Genomic DNA, 19,913 nt, shown 5'->3' with positions numbered 1-19,913 from the left:
TTTATATGGCGCCACAAGGGTTCCGCAGCGCCTAATTACAGACTACATAAACAAATAATCAAGGCAGGAAAACAGCAACTTACAGCTGAAGACAATATAGGACAAGTACATGGTAAATAAACATAGCTACATCAGCAGGTAACACTGAAATAAGTATCAGGTGGCAGAAGACTGCTGGAGTTGATGCAGTTGAAGATTATTAAAGGAAGAGAAAGGATAAGCACATGAGGGAAGAGGGTCCTACTCGTGAGAGCTTACATTCTAAAAGGTGAGGGGTAGACAGACAGAGGTGACACAGACGGGGTACATAGAGAGCGTGGAACAGAGGGTTAGGATGAGATTTGGCTGGGTTTGGTGAAGAAGTGGGTCTTGAGAGCCCGTTTGAAGTTTTGTAGAGAGCTGGAGAGTCTGAGGGGGAGAGGTAGGGATTTCCAGAGAATTGAAGCAGCACGTGAAAAATCTTGGAGGTAGGAGTGGGAGGAAGTAATCAGCAGGCAAAATAGTCGGCGTGCATTAGCAGAGCGAACAGGACGGGTAGGAGTGTAAAGAGAGATAAGGTCAGAGATGTAAATGGGAGAGGAGAGGGTGAGGGCTTTGTAAGTGAGTGTGAGTAGCTTGAAATGGATTCTGAAAGGGAAGGGAAGCCAGTGAAGGGCTTGTAGGAGAGGGGAGGTGGACGTAGTGCGTTTGGTGAGGAAGATAAGCCGGGCAGCAGCATTGAGGATAGATTGGAGTGGAGAAAGGTATTTGTCAGGAATGCCAGTCAGGAGGAGATTACAGTAGTCCAGTCTGGTGATGATCAGTGAGTGGATAAGGGTCTTAGTAGCGTCTTGGGTCAGAAAGGGTCTGATCCTGGAAATATTTTTTTTAGATGAAAACAGGTTTGTGATAGGTGCTGAATGTGTGGTTTGAAGGAGAGGGAGGGGTCAAGGATTACTCCAAGACAGTGCACTTGGGGGCTAGAGGAGATAGTAGTGCCATCAATAGATAATGAGAGGTGAGGTTATGCGGGAGGGAGGGAAGATGATCAGCTCAGTCTTAGACATGTTAAGTTTAAGAAAGCACTGGGACATCCAGAGATAGCAGAGAGACAGTTGGAGATTTGAGTGAGGAGAGCAGGGGAGAGGTCCGGAGAGGAAAGATAGATTTGAGTGTCATCAGCACAGAGATGATATTGGAAATCAAAAGAGCTAATGAACTTACCTAATGAGGATGTATATATAAAGATTATATAAAATACTACAGGAATGTACTGTGGATTTGTGAAAATATGAAATACCCCCCCAATGTATTATCTGCACTACAGCGAGTGTGCCAGCTGCCGCCACTCCCCCGTTACACTTTTGTCCAAGCCTACAGAATTGAATGTTAAACACCACCGTAATGCAATACTAAATCATGATAGCCAACATTTTAATTATAAAGAGTTGATTGAAAAAAAAAAGGATATAAAAGAATAAGTAACGCAAAAAAACTATACAGACAATATTTACTAAATATACAGTATATTTTAGTATAGCAAAGCCACAGTCGCAATCTCTAATAAAGTACACCTGTTATCCTGTAGTCAATATCAATGTCAAAGAATAAAAGAATATAAGAGATCATGAAAGAAGGAAAAAAGGTAAAAGACACTGCATAATTCTCTAAATACCTAACTACAGCATCAAACAATTTGAAATAGTCCTCTGACATCTGAAGGGTTACCTGAATCGTACATTTTACTCTTCATATAATAAATTATTTTTACTTGAGTAATAATCACCCTATTAGCAGAATCACACTGGAAGTGTAGGACAACTCCCACACTGCTGCTTTTGTTTGTAGTTTAGCAAGTTTTAAATTATGGCTTTTTTAAATTGGTGGCCTAGATTATCATCTTGTATGCGCTCTTGTAATTAATTACATTACCCCCCCCCCCCCCCCCACTTCCCTTACTTTCACCTTTTTTGAAAGATGAAAACTGACTGAGACACTTGCATGTTTTTTTTTTAAATTATACTGTCACTAAGTTAATACACACAGATGATAAACAACTAAGAGCTATTAACTGGACTTGAAAACGGCCTTAAAATCAAATGTTTTATTGGTTTCCAGGCTGTCACAGACATTAGGGCTGTCTGCATACAGACATTCAAGGATATTCAATTACCCCCGATGAGACATCGGGAGTAAAAACTCGGCCGGTAAAACGTGCATTTTCACCTGAAAACACACAGGTTCAGTGAAACCTGTGTGTTTACGGGTGAAAAAGCCCCATTTTTGGATGAAAATGGGTCTATCATCGGGGATTTTGCTTCGCCTGCTGGAGGCAGGTGAAACAAAACCCCTGATAAGCCGTGGCATGCGCTTATCAGGGCTAAATAGATAGCACCCCCCAGCGATACATTACACCCAACAGCAAGTCGGGGTAATTGAATATCCCCCAATATGTAATTCTGCCTCCCATCCTCTCAGGGAACAGAACCTCTTATGGGGGGTACACACGTACCGATGTGTACAGAGATGTGTGCTGAGTGATCTAGCACGAACGCTCACCACACATCTCTCCCCACGCTTAGCACACAGTGCGATGTGTGTTAAGCGAGGGGGACGGATTGGGGTGAAGTGAGCGATTTAACTAGAGTCAGGCCAGACCAATCTGGAGTCAGTGATAGCGATGCGTAGGGCCGTGCATCGCTATCGGCATACACACGGAGAGATCCATGCTTCATTTCTAAAGGGGGGTACACATGTGGTGGTGCGTGCTGAGCGATCTAGCACAGACGCTCTGCACACATCCCCCCCCCCCCCCTTCCCTGCTCAGCGCGATGTGTGCTGAGCGAGGGGGGACGGATGCTCACTTCACACAGCGGTGAAGTAAGCGTTCTACTACTACAGGCCAATCTAGTACTGGTGATAGCGATGCGCAGGGCCACACAACGCTGTCGCTATGGGGCATACACACGGTGAGATCCGTGCTTAATTTCTAAGCAAGCTAGTCAGATTGCGTAGACTTTAAGCACACATAGCTACGTGTGTACCCCCCTTTAACTGTGCCTATCTCTTTGTGGAGACCCCCAGTGGAGTGTGCACGGTGTCTTTATAAAAGTTACTAATTGAAGATGTCAGACTCAGACATCTGGGAGGGATATTTTCAGATGCTTGTTGTCTATATGAAATACAGATAAGCGCTGTATACACCCCCCAAAAAAAAAAAAAAAACACTATTGTCCAAACACAAGTAAATAAAGAGCACAATGTATGTGATTCACTTAGACCACAGATTATAGGGATGTACGACACCCACAAAAATGTATATAAAGAAAGCATGATTTTTCACATAAAAAAATTCTAAAAATCACATCAATAAACAGAATAATAACAGTAAGATATATTAATTACATTATATGTATAGACTCCTCTATGTGAAAAGAACACAGCATACAATATAAGTCATGGGTGTAACAATCGGCTGTTCAGCTCATACACTGCACCAAGGCCAACCACAATGGAGGGGCCTGCACCAGTGTCATTGTCAGCAGGTACTGATAGTGTCACACTGACTCAGAGTTATACATTATGATCTTGTGAAGGTCTCTGTAGCGAAAACCAAGACAGGAGCAGAGCCGTCCTGCACCTGATAGCCAGCCCAGCGTAGCCAAGCCAGCTACATGCTACAGTTCTGGCATAACGAAGCAGTATAACGGCCTGCCCTGGACTCACTCCACTGAGCCATTGTCCGTGTCACTCTCTGACAGCTGCTGTATCCAAAGTAAATCAGTGAGAGATTTATTTTTAAACTAAAAAAAAAAAAAAAACACAAAAAAGAAAAAAATCATGGGTCAATCTGATATTTTGAATTGAATGATGTTGTTGTTGTTGTAGCCACTGATAGGTTTCCATGCACTGCCCTGGGATACAATCAGTATACCAACTAGCACTAATACTTTACTGGATTGAATAACTGGGTCTATCACAAATTTCTACTTGAATGAAGGTATACTTTACTGCGAGTACCTCTGTATTTACTGCAATGCGGTCACCCCAGAGAAACCAATAATCGCTGTCAGATTATGTCACCCACTAATTCTCCTGTCAAAAATGGAACTGAGAGGAGACAGAATTACCGAACACCAATGTGCACAAAGCCTCTACAGCCCAGATATCTTTCATTGGACCATATGCATTTAAAGCCTACCCAATGAAAATCTTATACAGCACTGATACTGTTCAAATGACCTAAAGCAAATGTCCAGCAGTACTTACTGGCAGAGTGGTCGAATCCTTTGGCAGAGTGAACGATCACATGCAGGAAACCATACAGTCCAGAAGATTCATCATCTAGAATACATGAATATGAAAACTTTCAATACACAGTTAGTGCTGACAATTCGGTACCAAAATAAGAACACAGATACAGTATGTGTTGCTTCTTGCGACTCATTAGAACCACATGGAACTATTACTATTTAGCAATATCATACCTCCCAAGTGTCCTGATTTTCACGGGACAGTCCCTTTTTTTTGGGTCTGTCCCGCTGTCCCTCCCGTGGGCAGCAGTGTCCCGCGGTGGGGGGGTGGGGCAGTTGCTGCTCTGCTCAGTTCAGAGCAGAGCAGCGGTGAATAGACGCTGTGCGCACGTCTATTCCAGTGAGGTAGGGGGACTGGGGGTATGGCCAGCAGCTCACAGAGTGCTGGCCGTACCCCCACTATGATGAAAATTGGAGGCGTGGCTCGCGATCGTGCCGCCCACGCGAAGCCACCCCCTTTTCCTTAGGCCATGCCCCTTTTCGACGCCGCGCAAAGAGTACCTCCTTACAAGATCTAAATCAGGCATGTCCAAACTGCGGCCCTCCAGCTGTTGTGAAACTACACATCCCAGCATGCCCTGACACAGTTTTGCTATCAGAGAATGCTAAAGCTGTGTCAGGGCATGCTTGGATGTGTAGTTTCTCAACAGCTGGAGGGCCACAGTTTGGACATGCCTGATCTGAATGTTGGGAGGTATGGCAATATAGAGGTAACTTGCTTACCATAAGGGAACTTACAATACCTATAAGAAATATGCACACAATATGAGCGGATAGCAGGATAATAGAATTTGATGTTGCTTTACATCTAGCACAAGAAAGAATATTAACAATATTTACTGCTTCTAGCTCAGAGGTTCTCAAACTATGGGTAACAACCATCTGAGCATGGGGTTGCGTTGATGACTCCTCTGATCTCTCAGCCAGTGATCCGATCAGTCTGAAATAAAGTTGCAGTGTCTGTTACTTCAGATTACTCAGATAACTGGCTGAGAGATCCTAGTAGTCATAGATTGTAAGCTTGTGAGCAGGGCCTTCATACCTCTATAACTGTTTATTACCCAGTTTTGTTTTATCATTGTGTCCAATTGTAAAGAGCAACAGAATTTGCTGCACGATATAAGAAACGGTTTATAAATAAATAAAATTAGGCAGCTCCACCCCAACACCAGTGCTCAGCCTCTACAGTCCTGTGCCTAACACAATATGCTCAGCCTCTCCAGTCCAACCACCACCCCAGTGCTTAGCCTCTCCAGTCCCACTCCAGTACTCAGTCTCTACAGACCCACCCTCACTCCAGTGATCAGTCTCTTCAGTCCCACCCACACTCCAGTGCAAAGCATCTCTCCAGTCCCGCCCCCACTTCAGTGCTCAGCCTCTCCAGTTCTGCCCCCAACCCAGTGCTCAGCCTCTCCAGTCCCAACCCCACCACAGTGCTCAGCCTCTACAGTCCCTCCCCAGTGCTCAGCCTCTACAGTCCCACCCCCACCCCAGTGCTCAGCCTCTCCAGTCCCTCCCTACTGCTCAGCCTCTCCAGTCCCACCCCCACTCCAGTGCTCAGCCTCTACAGTCCTGAACCCAACCCAATGCTCAGCCTGTCCAGCCAGCCCAGGCCCCACCCCACCACAGTGCTCAGCCTCTTCAGTCCTGCCCACACCCCAATGCAAGGCCACTCTCCAGTCCCGCCCCCACTTCGGTGCTCAACCTCTCCAGTTCTGCCCCCGAACCCAGTGCTCAGCCTTTCCAGTTCATCCCTCAACCCAGTGTTCCGCTTCTCCTATCACCCCGATCGGCAGCAGCCACAGAAGCTGACAGCCAGCACCAAAACTGCAGTTAGAGAAGCTAGCTGCCAGCAACAGGACTGTCTCCGGGTCTATGAAAAGGCATAAGTAAGTGCAGCCTGTGTGTGTGTGGTGGGGGGCCATAGCCGCCGGGGAAAGGGGATGTGGAGGAGGGGTAAAAAGCAGCAAGTAAGCATGAGGGGAAAGGAGAGGAGCTCTGACCACTGACAGTATGGGATGTTTCTGTGTAGGGGGAACATACATCAATTACCGTTGTCTCCGAAGTCACCCACTGCCTTTCCCTGTCACCCACTGTCTATCCATAATCATCCTCTACCTCTTCCTGTCATCCCCAAAGCCTTCACAGGTGTATAAACTTAACATTTGCATCAAAATATTAAAAACCTCATGCAAGAACAGGGATTCTGAAAGTTGTCCATACGATGTGTAAGAAATGAAGTAATTACATTAGCGTCATTTCTCTTCTGTTTTGATCCTCTGCATGCACAATCTGCTGACCACACGTGTGGAGGCCATTCTGCAGTAACCTGATTGTGTCCTCTAATCATTTTTGTATTGTCATATGGTGTCCCAAAACAAAATAGTTTGAGAACCCATCTACAAGCACATCAAAAAAAGAATGCTGTTTTGTAAACAGAATGAGAATGGTAGTATGTCAATGGGAAAAGCAGGAAGCAATATGCTTATGGTCACCATAAGGAAAGGCCTATTGTGCAGATGCCCAAAATATAAAAATGCTGCAAGAGGTAAGTAAAACTTTGTCTACACTATATCAAAATAATAATGCATTAAGTGAGGGGTTCAATGAGCTATAGTGTGGTGCCCTAATGTAATGCCCCATAATAGTACCTTATTTCACATTATACCAAACAGTGCCCTCTAATTATGTTATGTCACATTGTAGTGCGCTGAGTTAACAATATGCCACATTGTACTGCTGTACAGTGTCCTCAGTTCATGTTATGCCACAGAGCTCTTAGTGGGCATTTCCAGGAACCTAGTAAGACAACTTTATGACCTGGGTGAGGTTGAGTCATATCCCAGAGGGAGACCCTTTAAGGCTATGGGCCCCATAGCAATGGCAAACCTGCACCCACTATAGCTACGCCCATGAGCTTCAATATTTATTTGAAAGATGCATTCTGTAATATAATTTATAAACCTTCATATATAACCTGGTTATAATTACGCTCTTCAAACAAAAAGTGCAGGAGCAATGTTTAGAACAATTAAATCTCTCTATAAAGCTCATATTAAGATGGTTTTCAGATATGTGAAGGAGAATGCAGAATGCGAGAATGACAGTTGTATCAGAACGAGGGGGAGATTTATTAACATTTGGAGAGGGATAAAGTGGGTCATTCCGAGTTGATCGCTCGCTAGCAGTTTTTAGCAACTGTGCAAACGCTATGCCGCCGCCCACTGAGTGTATATTAGCTTAGCAGAAGTGCGAACGGTTGTCTAGCAGAGCGCCTGCAAAAATATTTTGTGTAGTTTCAGAGTAGCTCAAAACCTACTCAGCGCTTGCGATCACTACAGACTATTCAATTCCGGATTTGACATCACACACCCGCCCAGCGTTCGCCCAGCCACGCCTGCGTTTTTCCGAACACTCCCTGAAAACGGTCAGTTGCCACCCAGAAACGCCCACTTCATGTCAATCATTCTGTGGCCACCAGTGCATCGCTAGACCCTGTGCAAAACGACATCGTTCGTTGTGTCCGTACGTTGTACGTGCGCATTGCGCCGCATATGCATGCGCAGAACTGCCGTTTTTTAGCCTGATTGCTGCGCTGCGAACAAATGCAGCTAGCGATCAACTCGGAATGACCACCAAAGTACTAACAAATCAACTTTTGTCACATTACAGGCTGGTACTTTATCTCTCCCAAAGTGTTGAGAAATCTCCCCCCAAGTTTGTTCTTAGTCTTTCTGAACCCAACTCTGGTGTCAAGATAAAATATAGCGCAATAACAAAACAGACCTTTTTTATTTTCAATGCATCTCATCTTTTGCCATCCTTTATTACTCCTTGTGCTGTAGTTAGTAGAAGCACGCTGAGTGTTAATAAGTTCTGCTCCTCAAACCTATTATTCATGGCTTGCTATGCTGGCCCTGACACCATGTGGGTGAACTTCTGGTGTCTTGCTGCTGATGTCATAGCAGCTATTATTTATAGCTAACTAACATAACAGCAATGTACAGAGTAACGTTATTTTATAGATAGAGAGCACACTCAACATGAGAGGAGCTTCTTCTGAGAGCCTTTACCGACTGAATCCCCCCTGCCATCTCCAAGTTTACACCAAGCATTTCCCTCCTACCTGGGAGAGATCCCAGGGAATAACCGCACATTCCTCAGGCTCTTGTATGGTAGAGAGTGGAAGGACAAGGACAACAACCTCACTTTGAAACTACTAGACTGATTAATAAAGGAGCAAGGAAAGTCTTACCGCGTACCCGAGAAATCCAACATTAATAGTACAACCAGAGTAAATTACTAACTTTAATGCAAATTTATCAAGGCACATATTGTTGAATAAGGGGGGAAACATACAGCTACATAGGAAACATTATGCCTGGCTCGCTCATACTTTATTTAAATTAAAATGTTGGTGTGGTCAAAAGTAAATGCAACACTGAGCTCATGTGACCATTCCGAGCTAATGGACGAGAAGCAAGATGATGTCACAGGATTGTTATCAGACACACACTGAGCATGCTCCAGCTAGTACACTGACTGCTCACATTCTAATTAATACTCTGGAATATTGATTGCTGCCCACTTGTTTGGTATTTATGCAGGCATAAATCCTTGTGATTACAGAAGAAACTATAAAAAAACTAATATTTTTAGAGCAATTTAATGAGGACCCTTTTTTGACCTCATACATGAAACATATGAGTGGATGAAAGCTGTAAGTCACGTGATCGCGCTGCACACTTCTAGGGCTACCTTCCCCAGAGCAATATACTGACTGGTGATAGTGTCGTCAGCGATTTCATTTTATTACTTACAAATTAATTTAAAGCTCAACCAATATGTAAATTGTGTGTGAAGTTCAGATAATATTGAAAACAAAATGTGATACCGCAAAATTCACCGGGAGCCCCAGTGGATCACGGTATATACATTTAAGCTTTATATATTACATCACTGGGGTCTACTTCGATATGCCGGCGCTTGGGATCCCGGTGCCCAGTATACCGGCGCTGAGATCCCGACCGCCGGTATACTGGCAGCGGGGCAAGCACAAAAGAGCCCCTTGCGGGCACCACGCTATTTATTCTCCCTCCAGGGGTGTCGTGGACATCCAAGAGGGAAAATAGTTGTCGGTATGCCGGCTGTCAGGATTCCGGTGACGGTATGCTGAGCACCGGGATCACGACAGCCGGCATATCAAGTGCCACCCCATTACTGAACTCTCAAAATGAAATTTGCTCATGCGACTGTCTTTGTAGTTAGTAATGTGAAAACTGTAAGCAGCAGGATAATCTATCCCATTGCCCGCACATGTTCACAAGGTGTGTCTGTATATACAGCAGGTCAGTCAGGGGTTATAGGGTTACACTTGTATGGCCTTCAGACTGCAACACATCAAGCGGATTAATAACTTATTTGGATCAAAACCACATGCAAACTTAAGTAATATGAAGAGCATCATCATTCTTTGGAGGACTCCTGACTGATTAACAACTTGCACATACATTGCTAAATATAACAGACAGCGCCATCATGTGGACCACGAGAGCTACTGCAATCATTAGAAAGACATTTGCTTACCATCTTTATTGCTGATTATAGGCATGTTGTGAACTGTTCGCAATTTGAAGCAGGACCCAGTAAGCACCTGCAGCTCTAAAGAACTTAGTGCAAATGCTTGTAAATCTAGAACGACAGAAAATGAATAGCTGAAAATCTATATTATTAGATCTTAGACACTGTATTTACTACATATCACATAGGAATAGTGATCATCTGTACATTCAGTCTTTGTTAAAGCTGTCAGTAGCAATAGCTGGACCAACTCACCTTTCTTCTGCAGCTTCTGAATGGCCTCTCTCCACTCTGACCTCTCGTAATCGGACGACAGAAGGAAGAAATAGCTCTGTGAAACAGTACATGAGATATGACATAATTTAGCTTAAGTCAAAGGACAACATAAACATTTTTACCAAAAGGCAAGAGCGGCTATAATAACTCTGAATTCTAATACCACTAACACAAATGTGGAAAGTAATGTTATGTTTTATGACTGGGATGAACATGACTAATATAAATGAATGGAACCTTTAAAATACAGAAGATCCTGTGGATTGTGGACATTCATGAGCCTAATGGGCCCTACACACTGGCAGATAAAACAAAACGAAATGAACGAGAACTCGTTCATATCGTTGTGTGTAGGCACCAACGATTAACGATGCGCGGCCCCAGCTTGGCGGCGGATCGGTATGTGTGTAGGGCCCATAAGGGCCCTGAACACTTGCGATCCGCCGTCGGGCAGCTCGGCGGCGGGGGGGGGGGCGCGCATCGTTCATCGCTGGTGCCTCTACACTGAAAGATATGAACGGTGTCTCGTTCATTAATGAATGAGATCGTTCATATCTTTCAGTTTTATCGCCCAGTGTGTAGGGCGCATTACAGACATAGCAATCCATTGTCTTCATTTTCAGAAGTGATTTGAGAGTGATTGCTCCCCAGGTGAAACGTGCTACTTATATATTTCAGCCATGGTTCTGGATATTTTGGGGTATGACATAAGGGCAAAGAAAAGCCTATACAAGTTGCTGCTAGACAGCAGTGAATACTATGTGTGACAGGTTAATAGCAGCTGGATAAAGTTGTGATATCCCCAAACAACAGTGCGTTACATGGGAACATATTTACAGTGTGGCTGTATCAGGATGACAACTGTTGGAATGCCTGGTAAGCACTGCAGATATGTTACAGTAATGGTGGGGGCGCACCAGTGTCTGGGTATCTGCCTGCCCACTAGCAATTAAGTTAAAATGGTAAGCACAGTACTACGTGTACGGATGCAGTGGCACAGTCATAGTCTCTCCAAATAAGATCTTTGTTACATCTGTAATTCTGTATCATTACACTGGTGCCACTGGATATGTACCTATACCGTAAAGTAGAACAGGCAAGTACCCCCCTTCTCTGCAATCTGTCCCAACACCTCTAAAATATATTTTAAAAAATGTCTGAATTTTTTTTTTCAGCTTCAATCTTTCATTGAAAGTTATAAGTGACTGAAACAATGGTGTACGAAGACTCCTTATACCTCACTGCTGAAGCCGTGCCAAACAGCCCCTCTCAGGGCGCCAAGTCCGTGAGACTGATAGCAGTGGGCATCCTTTTTTTGCCGAAAATGTGGCTTAGACACACCAGAAGACTGTGCCTTTTAATTTAATATACGACACTTGTATAGCTGTGTGCAACTGAGTCTTTGAATCTGTATACAAAGTGCTGCAGCTTCTTTCCAAAACAAGTACCGCTGTGCTCCGAATACAGACTCAGTCACACACAATATGCAAGTCTCACATATCAAATTATTCAGCACAGACACTTGCTGCGTCCTAGTTGCAATGCGTTGCTACCAAGATGCCCGTTACTAGCAGAGTTGTATGGGACCTGGCGGCTCACTCACGCCGGGCATCTCATGCTGCGTGGTGTATTGAGGCTAGATGTATGAGGACACATCTTTATCTTAGATTACCTGCAATGATCATATAACTGTCCATAACTGTATTCGGAGGAGCTACATGATCAATAACAGCTAATGTGGTAAAGGAAACAAAATTGTGGATTGGGTTAACCTATATAAAGACAATATTATAGGACTTATCGGTAGTAAGTGTCAGGTGGAACTCAGTTACAGAGGGACATTTCATGTCTAGAAATACAAATAACATAGAGCATAGGTGTTTCTTGCAGGAATAACTGCAATACTTGTCCACAATTTCAAGGTAAAGTGGGAGGTCCTATGTTCCTGTATTGTTAGAAAGGGTGCAGCACCACTGATAGCTATTAATCACAGTCCAACAAAACACTGCATGATATCACCACAGTAGCCAAATCAGAGCAGCAGACTCCTCTTGCTGAGGGAACAGGAATGATTGACTATTAGGTTTACTCGCAACAATAACTTATACCTACAGTAGCTTATGAGATTCCTTTTTGATGCATACAATGACGGTTGTTTTTAATTTGCAGTGACATTTTAACCATTCCCCATGTGAAATGTCATCCTGGGCTCTCTGCAGTACCGTGTGATAGGAGGGGATATAAAGTACTGCTCAGAAAGTCTGGCAGTGTTACCCTCTTTATCAATGACACAATACAAGATAACAAACACTTTCTTTCAACTGGGCACACATTTATAAAATTAAATCTATACCACATTTTATAATAGTGCACACGCCACATATTACCATGCATTGGATGTGTGTAAATAATGCACTGAAAAACTAAAATCAATTTAAAAATGTGACACTCAATATGCTTTATTTACTAGAAATATCCTAATGCCGGCATATCCTAATGATAGACATCAGTGCACTGGACATATCCTAATGATGGACGATAGGGCACCAGGCATAACCAAATGACGGACGTTAGGGCACCAGGCATAACCAAATGACGGACGTTAGTGCACCAGGCATAACCAAATGACGGACGTTAGTGCACCAGGCATAACCAAATGACGGACGTTAGTGCACCAGGCATAACCAAATGACGGACGTTAGTGCACCAGGCATAACCAAATGACGGACGTTAGTGCACCAGGCATAACCAAATGACGGACGTTAGTGCACCAGGCATAACCAAATGACGGACGTTAGTGCACCAGGCATAACCAAATGACGGACGTTAGTGCACCAGGCATAACCAAATGACGGACGTTAGTGCACCAGGCATAACCAAATGACGGACGTTAGTGCACCAGGCATAACCAAATGACGGACGTTAGTGCACCAGGCATAACCAAATGACGGACGTTAGTGCACCAGGCATAACCAAATGACGGACGTTAGTGCACCAGGCATAACCAAATGACGGACGTTAGTGCACCAGGCATAACCAAATGACGGACGTTAGTGCACCAGGCATAACCAAATGACGGACGTTTGTGCACCAGGCATAACCAAATGACGGACGTTAGTGCACCAGGCATAACCAAATGATGGACATTAGTGCACCAGGCACAGCCTTATGATGGACATTAGTGCACCAGTCTTATCCTAATGCCGGACATTAGCGCACCAAGCTAACCCTAATGCCGGAAGTTAGCGCACCAGCTTATCCTAATACCGGACGTTAGTGCACCAGGCTTTTCTCTAACGTCCTAAGTGGATGCTGGGGACTCCGTCAGGACCATGGGGAATAGCGGCTCCGCAGGAGACAGGGCACAAAAATAAAGCTTTAGGATTAGGTGGTGTGTACTGGCTCCTCCCCCTATGACCCTCCTCCAAGCCACAGTTAGGTTTTTGTGCCCGTCCGAGCAGGGTGCAATCTAGGTGGCTCTCCTAAAGAGCTGCTTAGAAAAAGTTTTTAGGTTTTTTATTTTCAGTGAGTCCTGCTGGCAACAGGCTCACTGCATCGAGGGACTTAGGGGAGAGAATTTCAACTCACTTGCGTGCAGGATGGATTGGATTCTTAGGCTACTGGACACCATTAGCTCCAGAGGGAGTCGGAACACAGGTCTCACCCTGGGGTTCGTCCCGGAGCCGCGCCGCCGACCCCCCTTACAGATGCTGAAGATTGAAGGTCCGGAAACAGGCGGCAGAAGGCTCTTCAGTCTTCATGAAGGTAGCGCACAGCACTGCAGCTGTGCGCCATTGTTGTCACACACTTCACACCAAGCGGTCACGGAGGGTGCAGGGCGCTGCTGGGGGCGCCCTGGGCAGCAATATTTAATACCTTTATGGCAAAAGAATACATCACATATAGCCATTGAGGCTATATGTATGTATTTAACCCATGCCAGATATCTAAAACTCCGGGAGAAAAGCCCGCCGAAATAGGGGGCGGGGCTTATTCTCCTCAGCACACAGCGCCATTTTCCTGCTCAGCTCCGCTGTGAGGAAGGCTCCCAGGACTCTCCCCTGCACTGCACTACAGAAACAGGGTAAAACAGAGAGGGGGGGCATTTTTTGGCGATATTTTGATATATTTAAGCTGCTATAAGGAACAACACTTATATAAGGTTGTTCCCATATATATTATAGCGCTTGGGTGTGTGCTGGCAAACTCTCCCTCTGTCTCCCCAAAGGGCTAGTGGGGTCCTGTCTTCGATAAGAGCATTCCCTGTGTGTCTGCTGTGTGTCGGTACGTGTGTGTCGACATGTATGAGGACGATGTTGGTGTGGAGGCAGAGCAATTGCCGATAATGGTGATGTCACCCCCCAGGGAGTCGACACCGGAATAAATGGCTTTGTTTATGGAATTACGTGATAATGTCAGCACATTACAAAAATCAGTTGACGACATGAGACGGCCGGCAAACCAGTTAGTACCTGCCCAGGCGTCTCAGACACCGTCAGGGGCTGTAAAGCGCCCTTTACCTCAGTCGGTCGACACAGACCCAGACACAGACACAGAATCTAGTGTCGACGGTGATGAAACAAACGTATTTTCAAGTAGGGCCACACGTTATATGATCACGGCAATGAAGGAGGCTTTGCATATCTCTGATACTGCAAGTACCACAAAAAGGGGTATTATGTGGGGGGTGAAAAAACTACCTGTAGTTTTTCCTGAATCAGAGGAATTAAATGATGTATGTGATGAAGCGTGGGTTAACCCAGATAGAAAAGTGCTAATTTCAAAAAAGTTATTAGCATTATACCCTTTCCCGCCAGAGGTTAGGGCGCGCTGGGAAACACCCCCTAGGGTGGATAAGGCGCTCACACGCTTATCAAAACAAGTGGCGTTACCGTCTCCTGATACGGCCGCCCTCAGGGATCCAGCTGATAGGAGACTGGAAACTACCCTAAAAAGTATATACACACATACTGGTGTTATACTGCGACCAGCCATCGCCTCAGCCTGGATGTGCAGTGCTGGGGTCGTCTGGTTGGATTCCCTGACTGAAAATATTGATACCCTGGATAGGGACAGTATTTTATTGACTATAGAGCAATTAAAGGATGCTTTCCTTTATATGCGAGATGCTCAGAGAGATATTTGCACTCTGGCATCGAGAGTAAATGCGATGTCCATATCTGCCAGAAGGAGTTTATGGACGCGACAGTGGTCAGGTGATGCGGATTCCAAACGACATATGGAAGTATTGCCGTATAAAGGGGAGGAATTATTTGGCGTCGGTCTATCGGATCTGGTGGCCACGGCAACTGCCGGAAAATCCACCTTTTTACCTCAGACCCCCTCCCAACAGAAAAAGACACCGTCTTTTCAGCCGCAGTCTTTTCGGTCCTATAAGAACAAGCGGACAAAAGGACAGTCATATCTGCCTCGGGGCAGAGGAAGGGGTAAGAGAGGGCAGCAAGCAGCCCCTGCCCAGGAACAGAAGCCCTCTCAGGGTTCTGCAAAGCCCTCAGCATGACGCTGGGGCCTTACAAGCGGACTCAGGAGCGGTGGGGGGTCGACTCAAGAATTTCAGCGCACAGTGGGCTTGCTCACAGGTGGACCCCTGGATCCTGCAGGTAGTATCTCAGGGTTACAGGTTGGAATTCGAGAAGTCTCCCCCTCGCAGGTTCCTAAAGTCTGCTTTGCCAACGTCTCCCTCAGACAGGGCGACGGTATTGGAAGCCATTCACAAGCTGTTTTCTCAGCAGGTGATAGTCAAGGTACCCCTCCTACAACAGGGAAAGGGGTATTACTCCACGCTATTTGTGGTACCGAAGCCGGACGGCTCGGTAAGACCTATTCTAAATCTGAAATCTTTGAACCTGTACATACAAAAATTCAAGTTCAAGATGGAGTCACTCAGAGCAGTGATAGCGAATCTGGAAGAAGGGGACTTTATGGTGTCCCTGGACATAAAGGATGCTTACCTGCATGTCCCAATTTGCCCATCACATCAAGGGTACCTCAGGTTCGTGGTGCAAAACTGTCATTATCAGTTTCAGACGCTGCCGTTTGGATTGTCCACGGCACCTCGGGTCTTTACCAAGGTAATGGCCGAAATGATGATTCTTCTGCGAAGAAGAGGCGTATTAATTATCCCTTACTTGGACGATCTCCTGATAAGGGCAAGGTCCAGAGAACAGCTGGAGAACGGAGTAGCACTAACCCGACTAGTGCTGCAACAACACGGGTGGATTCTGAATTTTCCAAAATCTCAGTTGACCCCGACGACACGTCTGCTGTTCCTGGGAATGATTCTGGACACGGTTCAGAAAAAGGTGTTTCTTCCGGAGGAGAAAGCCAGGGAGTTATCTGAACTTGTCAGGAACCTCCTAAAACCAGGGAAAGTGTCTGTGCATCAATGCACAAGAGTCCTGGGAAAGATGGTGGCTTCTTACGAAGCGATTCCATTCGGCAGATTCCACGCACAAACTTTTCAGTGGGATCTGCTGGACAAATGGTCCGGATCACATCTGCAGATGCATCAGCGGATAACCTTATCGCCACGGACAAGGGTGTCTCTTCTGTGGTGGTTGCAGAGTGCTCATCTGTTAGAGGGCCGCAGATTCGGCATACAGGACTGGGTCCTGGTGACCACGGATGCCAGTCTGAGAGGCTGGGGAGCGGTCACACAGGGAAGAAACTTCCAGGGAGTATGGTCAAGCCTGGAGATGTCTCTTCACATAAATATACTGGAGCTAAGAGCGATTTACAATGCTCTAAGTCTGGCAAAACCCCTGCTTCAGGGTCAGCCGGTGTTGATCCAGTCGGACAACATCACGGCAGTCGCCCACGTAAACAGACAGGGCGGCACAAGAAGCAGGACAGCAATGGCAGAAGCTGCAAGGATTCTTCGCTGGGCGGAAGATCATGTGATAGCACTGTCAGCAGTATTCATTCCGGGAGTGGACAACTGGGAAGCAGACTTCCTCAGCAGACACGATCTACACCCGGGAGAGTGGGGACTTCATCCAGAAGTCTTCCACATGATTGTGAACCGTTGGGAAAAACCAATGGTGGATATGATGGCGTCCCGCCTCAACAAAAAACTGGACAGGTATTGCGCCAGGTCAAGAGACCCTCAGGCAATAGCTGTGGACGCTCTGGTAACACCGTGGGTGTTCCAGTCAGTGTATGTGTTCCCTCCTCTGCCTCTCATACCAAAAGTACTGAGAATTATACGGCAAAAGGGAGTAAGAACGATACTAGTGGCTCCGGATTGGCCAAGAAGAACTTGGTACCCGGAACTTCAAGAGATGCTCACGGAGGATCCGTGGCCTCTACATCTAAGACGGGACCTGCTTCAGCAGGGACCGTGTCTATTCCAAGACTTACCGCGGCTGCGTTTGACGGCATGGCGGTTGAACGCCGAATTCTAAGGGAAAAAGGCATTCCGGAAGAGGAGGTCATTCCTACACTGGTAAAAGCCAGGAAGGAGGTGACTGCACAACATTATCACCGCATTTGGAGAAAATATGTTGCGTGGTGTGAGGCCAGGAAGGCCCCCACGGAGGAATTTCAACTGGGTCGATTCCTACATTTCCTGCAAACAGGATTGTATATGGGCCTCAAATTGGGGTCCATTAAGGTTCAAATTTCGGCCCTGTCGATTTTCTTCCAGAAAGAATTGGCTTCAGTTCCTGAAGTCCAGACTTTTTTTAAAGGAGTACTACATATACAGCCCCCGGTTGTGCCCCCAGTGGCACCGTGGGATCTTAATGTAGTCTTGGATTTTCTCAAATCCCATTGGTTTGAGCCGCTCAAATCGGTGGAGTTGAAGTATCTTACATGGAAAGTAACCATGCTACTTGGCCCTGGCTTCAGCCAGGAGAGTATCAGAATTGGCGGCTTTATCATATAAGAGCCCATATCTGATTTTCCATACGGACAGGGCAGAACTGCGGACGCGTCCTCATTTTCTGCCTAAGGTGGTGTCAGCGTTTCACCTGAACCAGCCTATTGTGGTGCCTGCGGCTACTAACGATTTGGAGGATTCCAAGTTGTTGGACGTGGTCCGGGCATTGAAAATATATATTTCAAGAACGGCGGGAGTCAGAAAGTCTGACTCACTGTTTATATTGTATGCACCCAACAAGATGGGTGCTCCTGCTTCTAAGCAGACGATTGCTCGTTGGATTTGTAGCACAATTCAACTTGCACATTCTGTGGCAGGCTTGCCACAACCTAAATCTGTCAAGGCCCATTCCACAAGGAAAGTGGGCTCATCCTGGGCGGCTGCCCGGGGGGTCTCGGCATTACAACTCTGCCGAGCTGCTTCTTGGTCAGGGGCAAACACGTTTGCAAAATTCTACAAATTTGATACCCTGGCTGAGGAGGACCTTGAGTTCTCTCATTCGGTGCTGCAGAGTCATCCGCACTCTCCCGCCCGTTTGGGAGCTTTGGTATAATCCCCATGGTCCTGACGGAGTCCCCAGCATCCACTTAGGACGTTAGAGAAAATAAGAATTTACTTACCGATAATTCTATTTCTCGTAGTCCGTAGTGGATGCTGGGCGCCCATCCCAAGTGCGGATTGTAAGCAATACTTGTACATAGTTATTGTTACAAACAAATTCGGGTTGTTATTGTTGTAAGCCGTCTGTTCAGAGGCTCCTACGTTTGTCATACTGTTAACTGGGTTCAGATCACAAGTTATACGGTGTGATTGGTGTGGCTGGTATGAGTCTTACCCGGGATTCAATATCCTTCCTTATTGTGTACGCTCGTCCGGGCACAGTATCCTAACTGAGGCTTGGAGGAGGGTCATAGGGGGAGGAGCCAGTACACACCACCTAATCCTAAAGCTTTATTTTTGTGCCCTGTCTCCTGCGGAGCCGCTATTCCCCATGGTCCTGACGGAGTCCCCAGCATCCACTACGGACTACGAGAAATAGAATTATCGGCAAGTAAATTCTTATTATCTTAATGCCGGACGTTAGTGCACCAGGCTTACCCTAATGCCGGACGTTAGCGCACCAAGCTTACCCTAATTCAGAAGTTAGCGCACCAGGCATAGCCTTATGATGGACATTAGTGCACCAGTCTTATCCTAATGCCGGACATTAGCGCACCAGGCTTACCCTAATTCAGAAGTTAGCGCACCAGGCTTACCCTAATGCGGAAGTTAGCGCACCAGCTTATCCTAATACCGGACGTTAGTGCACCAGGCTTATCCTAATACCGGACGTTAGTGCACCAGGCTTATCCTAATACCGGACGTTAGTGCACCAGGCTTATCATAATGCTGGTTGTTAGTGCACCAGGCATATCCTAATGCCGGACGTAAAAATAAAAAGAATAAACCGGGTGCTATAACCATAGGCTTCCAATAATATTTAAAATAATTAATACTATCCAGAACATTTAGTATTAAGTAGTGATGAACTTTACCCTTTTTACACGGGTCCGAGGCATACTCGGATTCTCCCGTATGGCTCGGGTAACCCGAGCGCGCCCGAACGTCATCATCCCGCTGTCGGCTTCTCGCGAGATTCGGATTCTATATAAGCAGCCGCGCGTCGCCGCCATTTTCACTCGTGCATTGGAAATGTTAGGGAGAGGACGTGGCTGGCGTCCTCTCCGTTATTGTTGACCTTGATTGTGCACTATTGCTTAATTGTGGGGAGGGCTGGGGAGCAGCTGTATAATATAGGAGGAGTACAGTGCAGAGTTTTGCTGATCAGTGACCACCAGTTATCCGTTCTCTGCCTGAAAAAAACG

General features: G+C 45.9%; 1 protein-coding gene across 7 annotated transcripts in view; it reads right to left on the bottom strand.

The window, feature by feature from the left end:
• The window catches only part of ABR (ABR activator of RhoGEF and GTPase), a 725,529-nt gene that overhangs the window by 119,430 nt on the left and 586,186 nt on the right, over nt 1–19,913 (bottom strand). For all 7 annotated transcript variants that reach the window (XM_063955968.1, XM_063955969.1, XM_063955971.1 and 4 more), the window contains 3 exons: nt 10,128–10,203; nt 9,879–9,983; nt 4,249–4,323 (listed from right to left, as the gene is read on the bottom strand). In XM_063955968.1, the coding sequence (XP_063812038.1) occupies nt 4,249–4,323; nt 9,879–9,983; nt 10,128–10,203 (256 nt within the window). The remainder of the gene's footprint in view (nt 1–4,248; nt 4,324–9,878; nt 9,984–10,127; nt 10,204–19,913) is intronic.

This window comes from Pseudophryne corroboree, chromosome 2 (assembly GCF_028390025.1).
Source record: "Pseudophryne corroboree isolate aPseCor3 chromosome 2, aPseCor3.hap2, whole genome shotgun sequence".
Classification (NCBI taxonomy): Eukaryota; Metazoa; Chordata; class Amphibia; order Anura; family Myobatrachidae; genus Pseudophryne; species Pseudophryne corroboree.
Note: the sequence above shows the minus strand (reverse complement) of the source record. Positions and strands in the feature narration are given on the sequence as shown.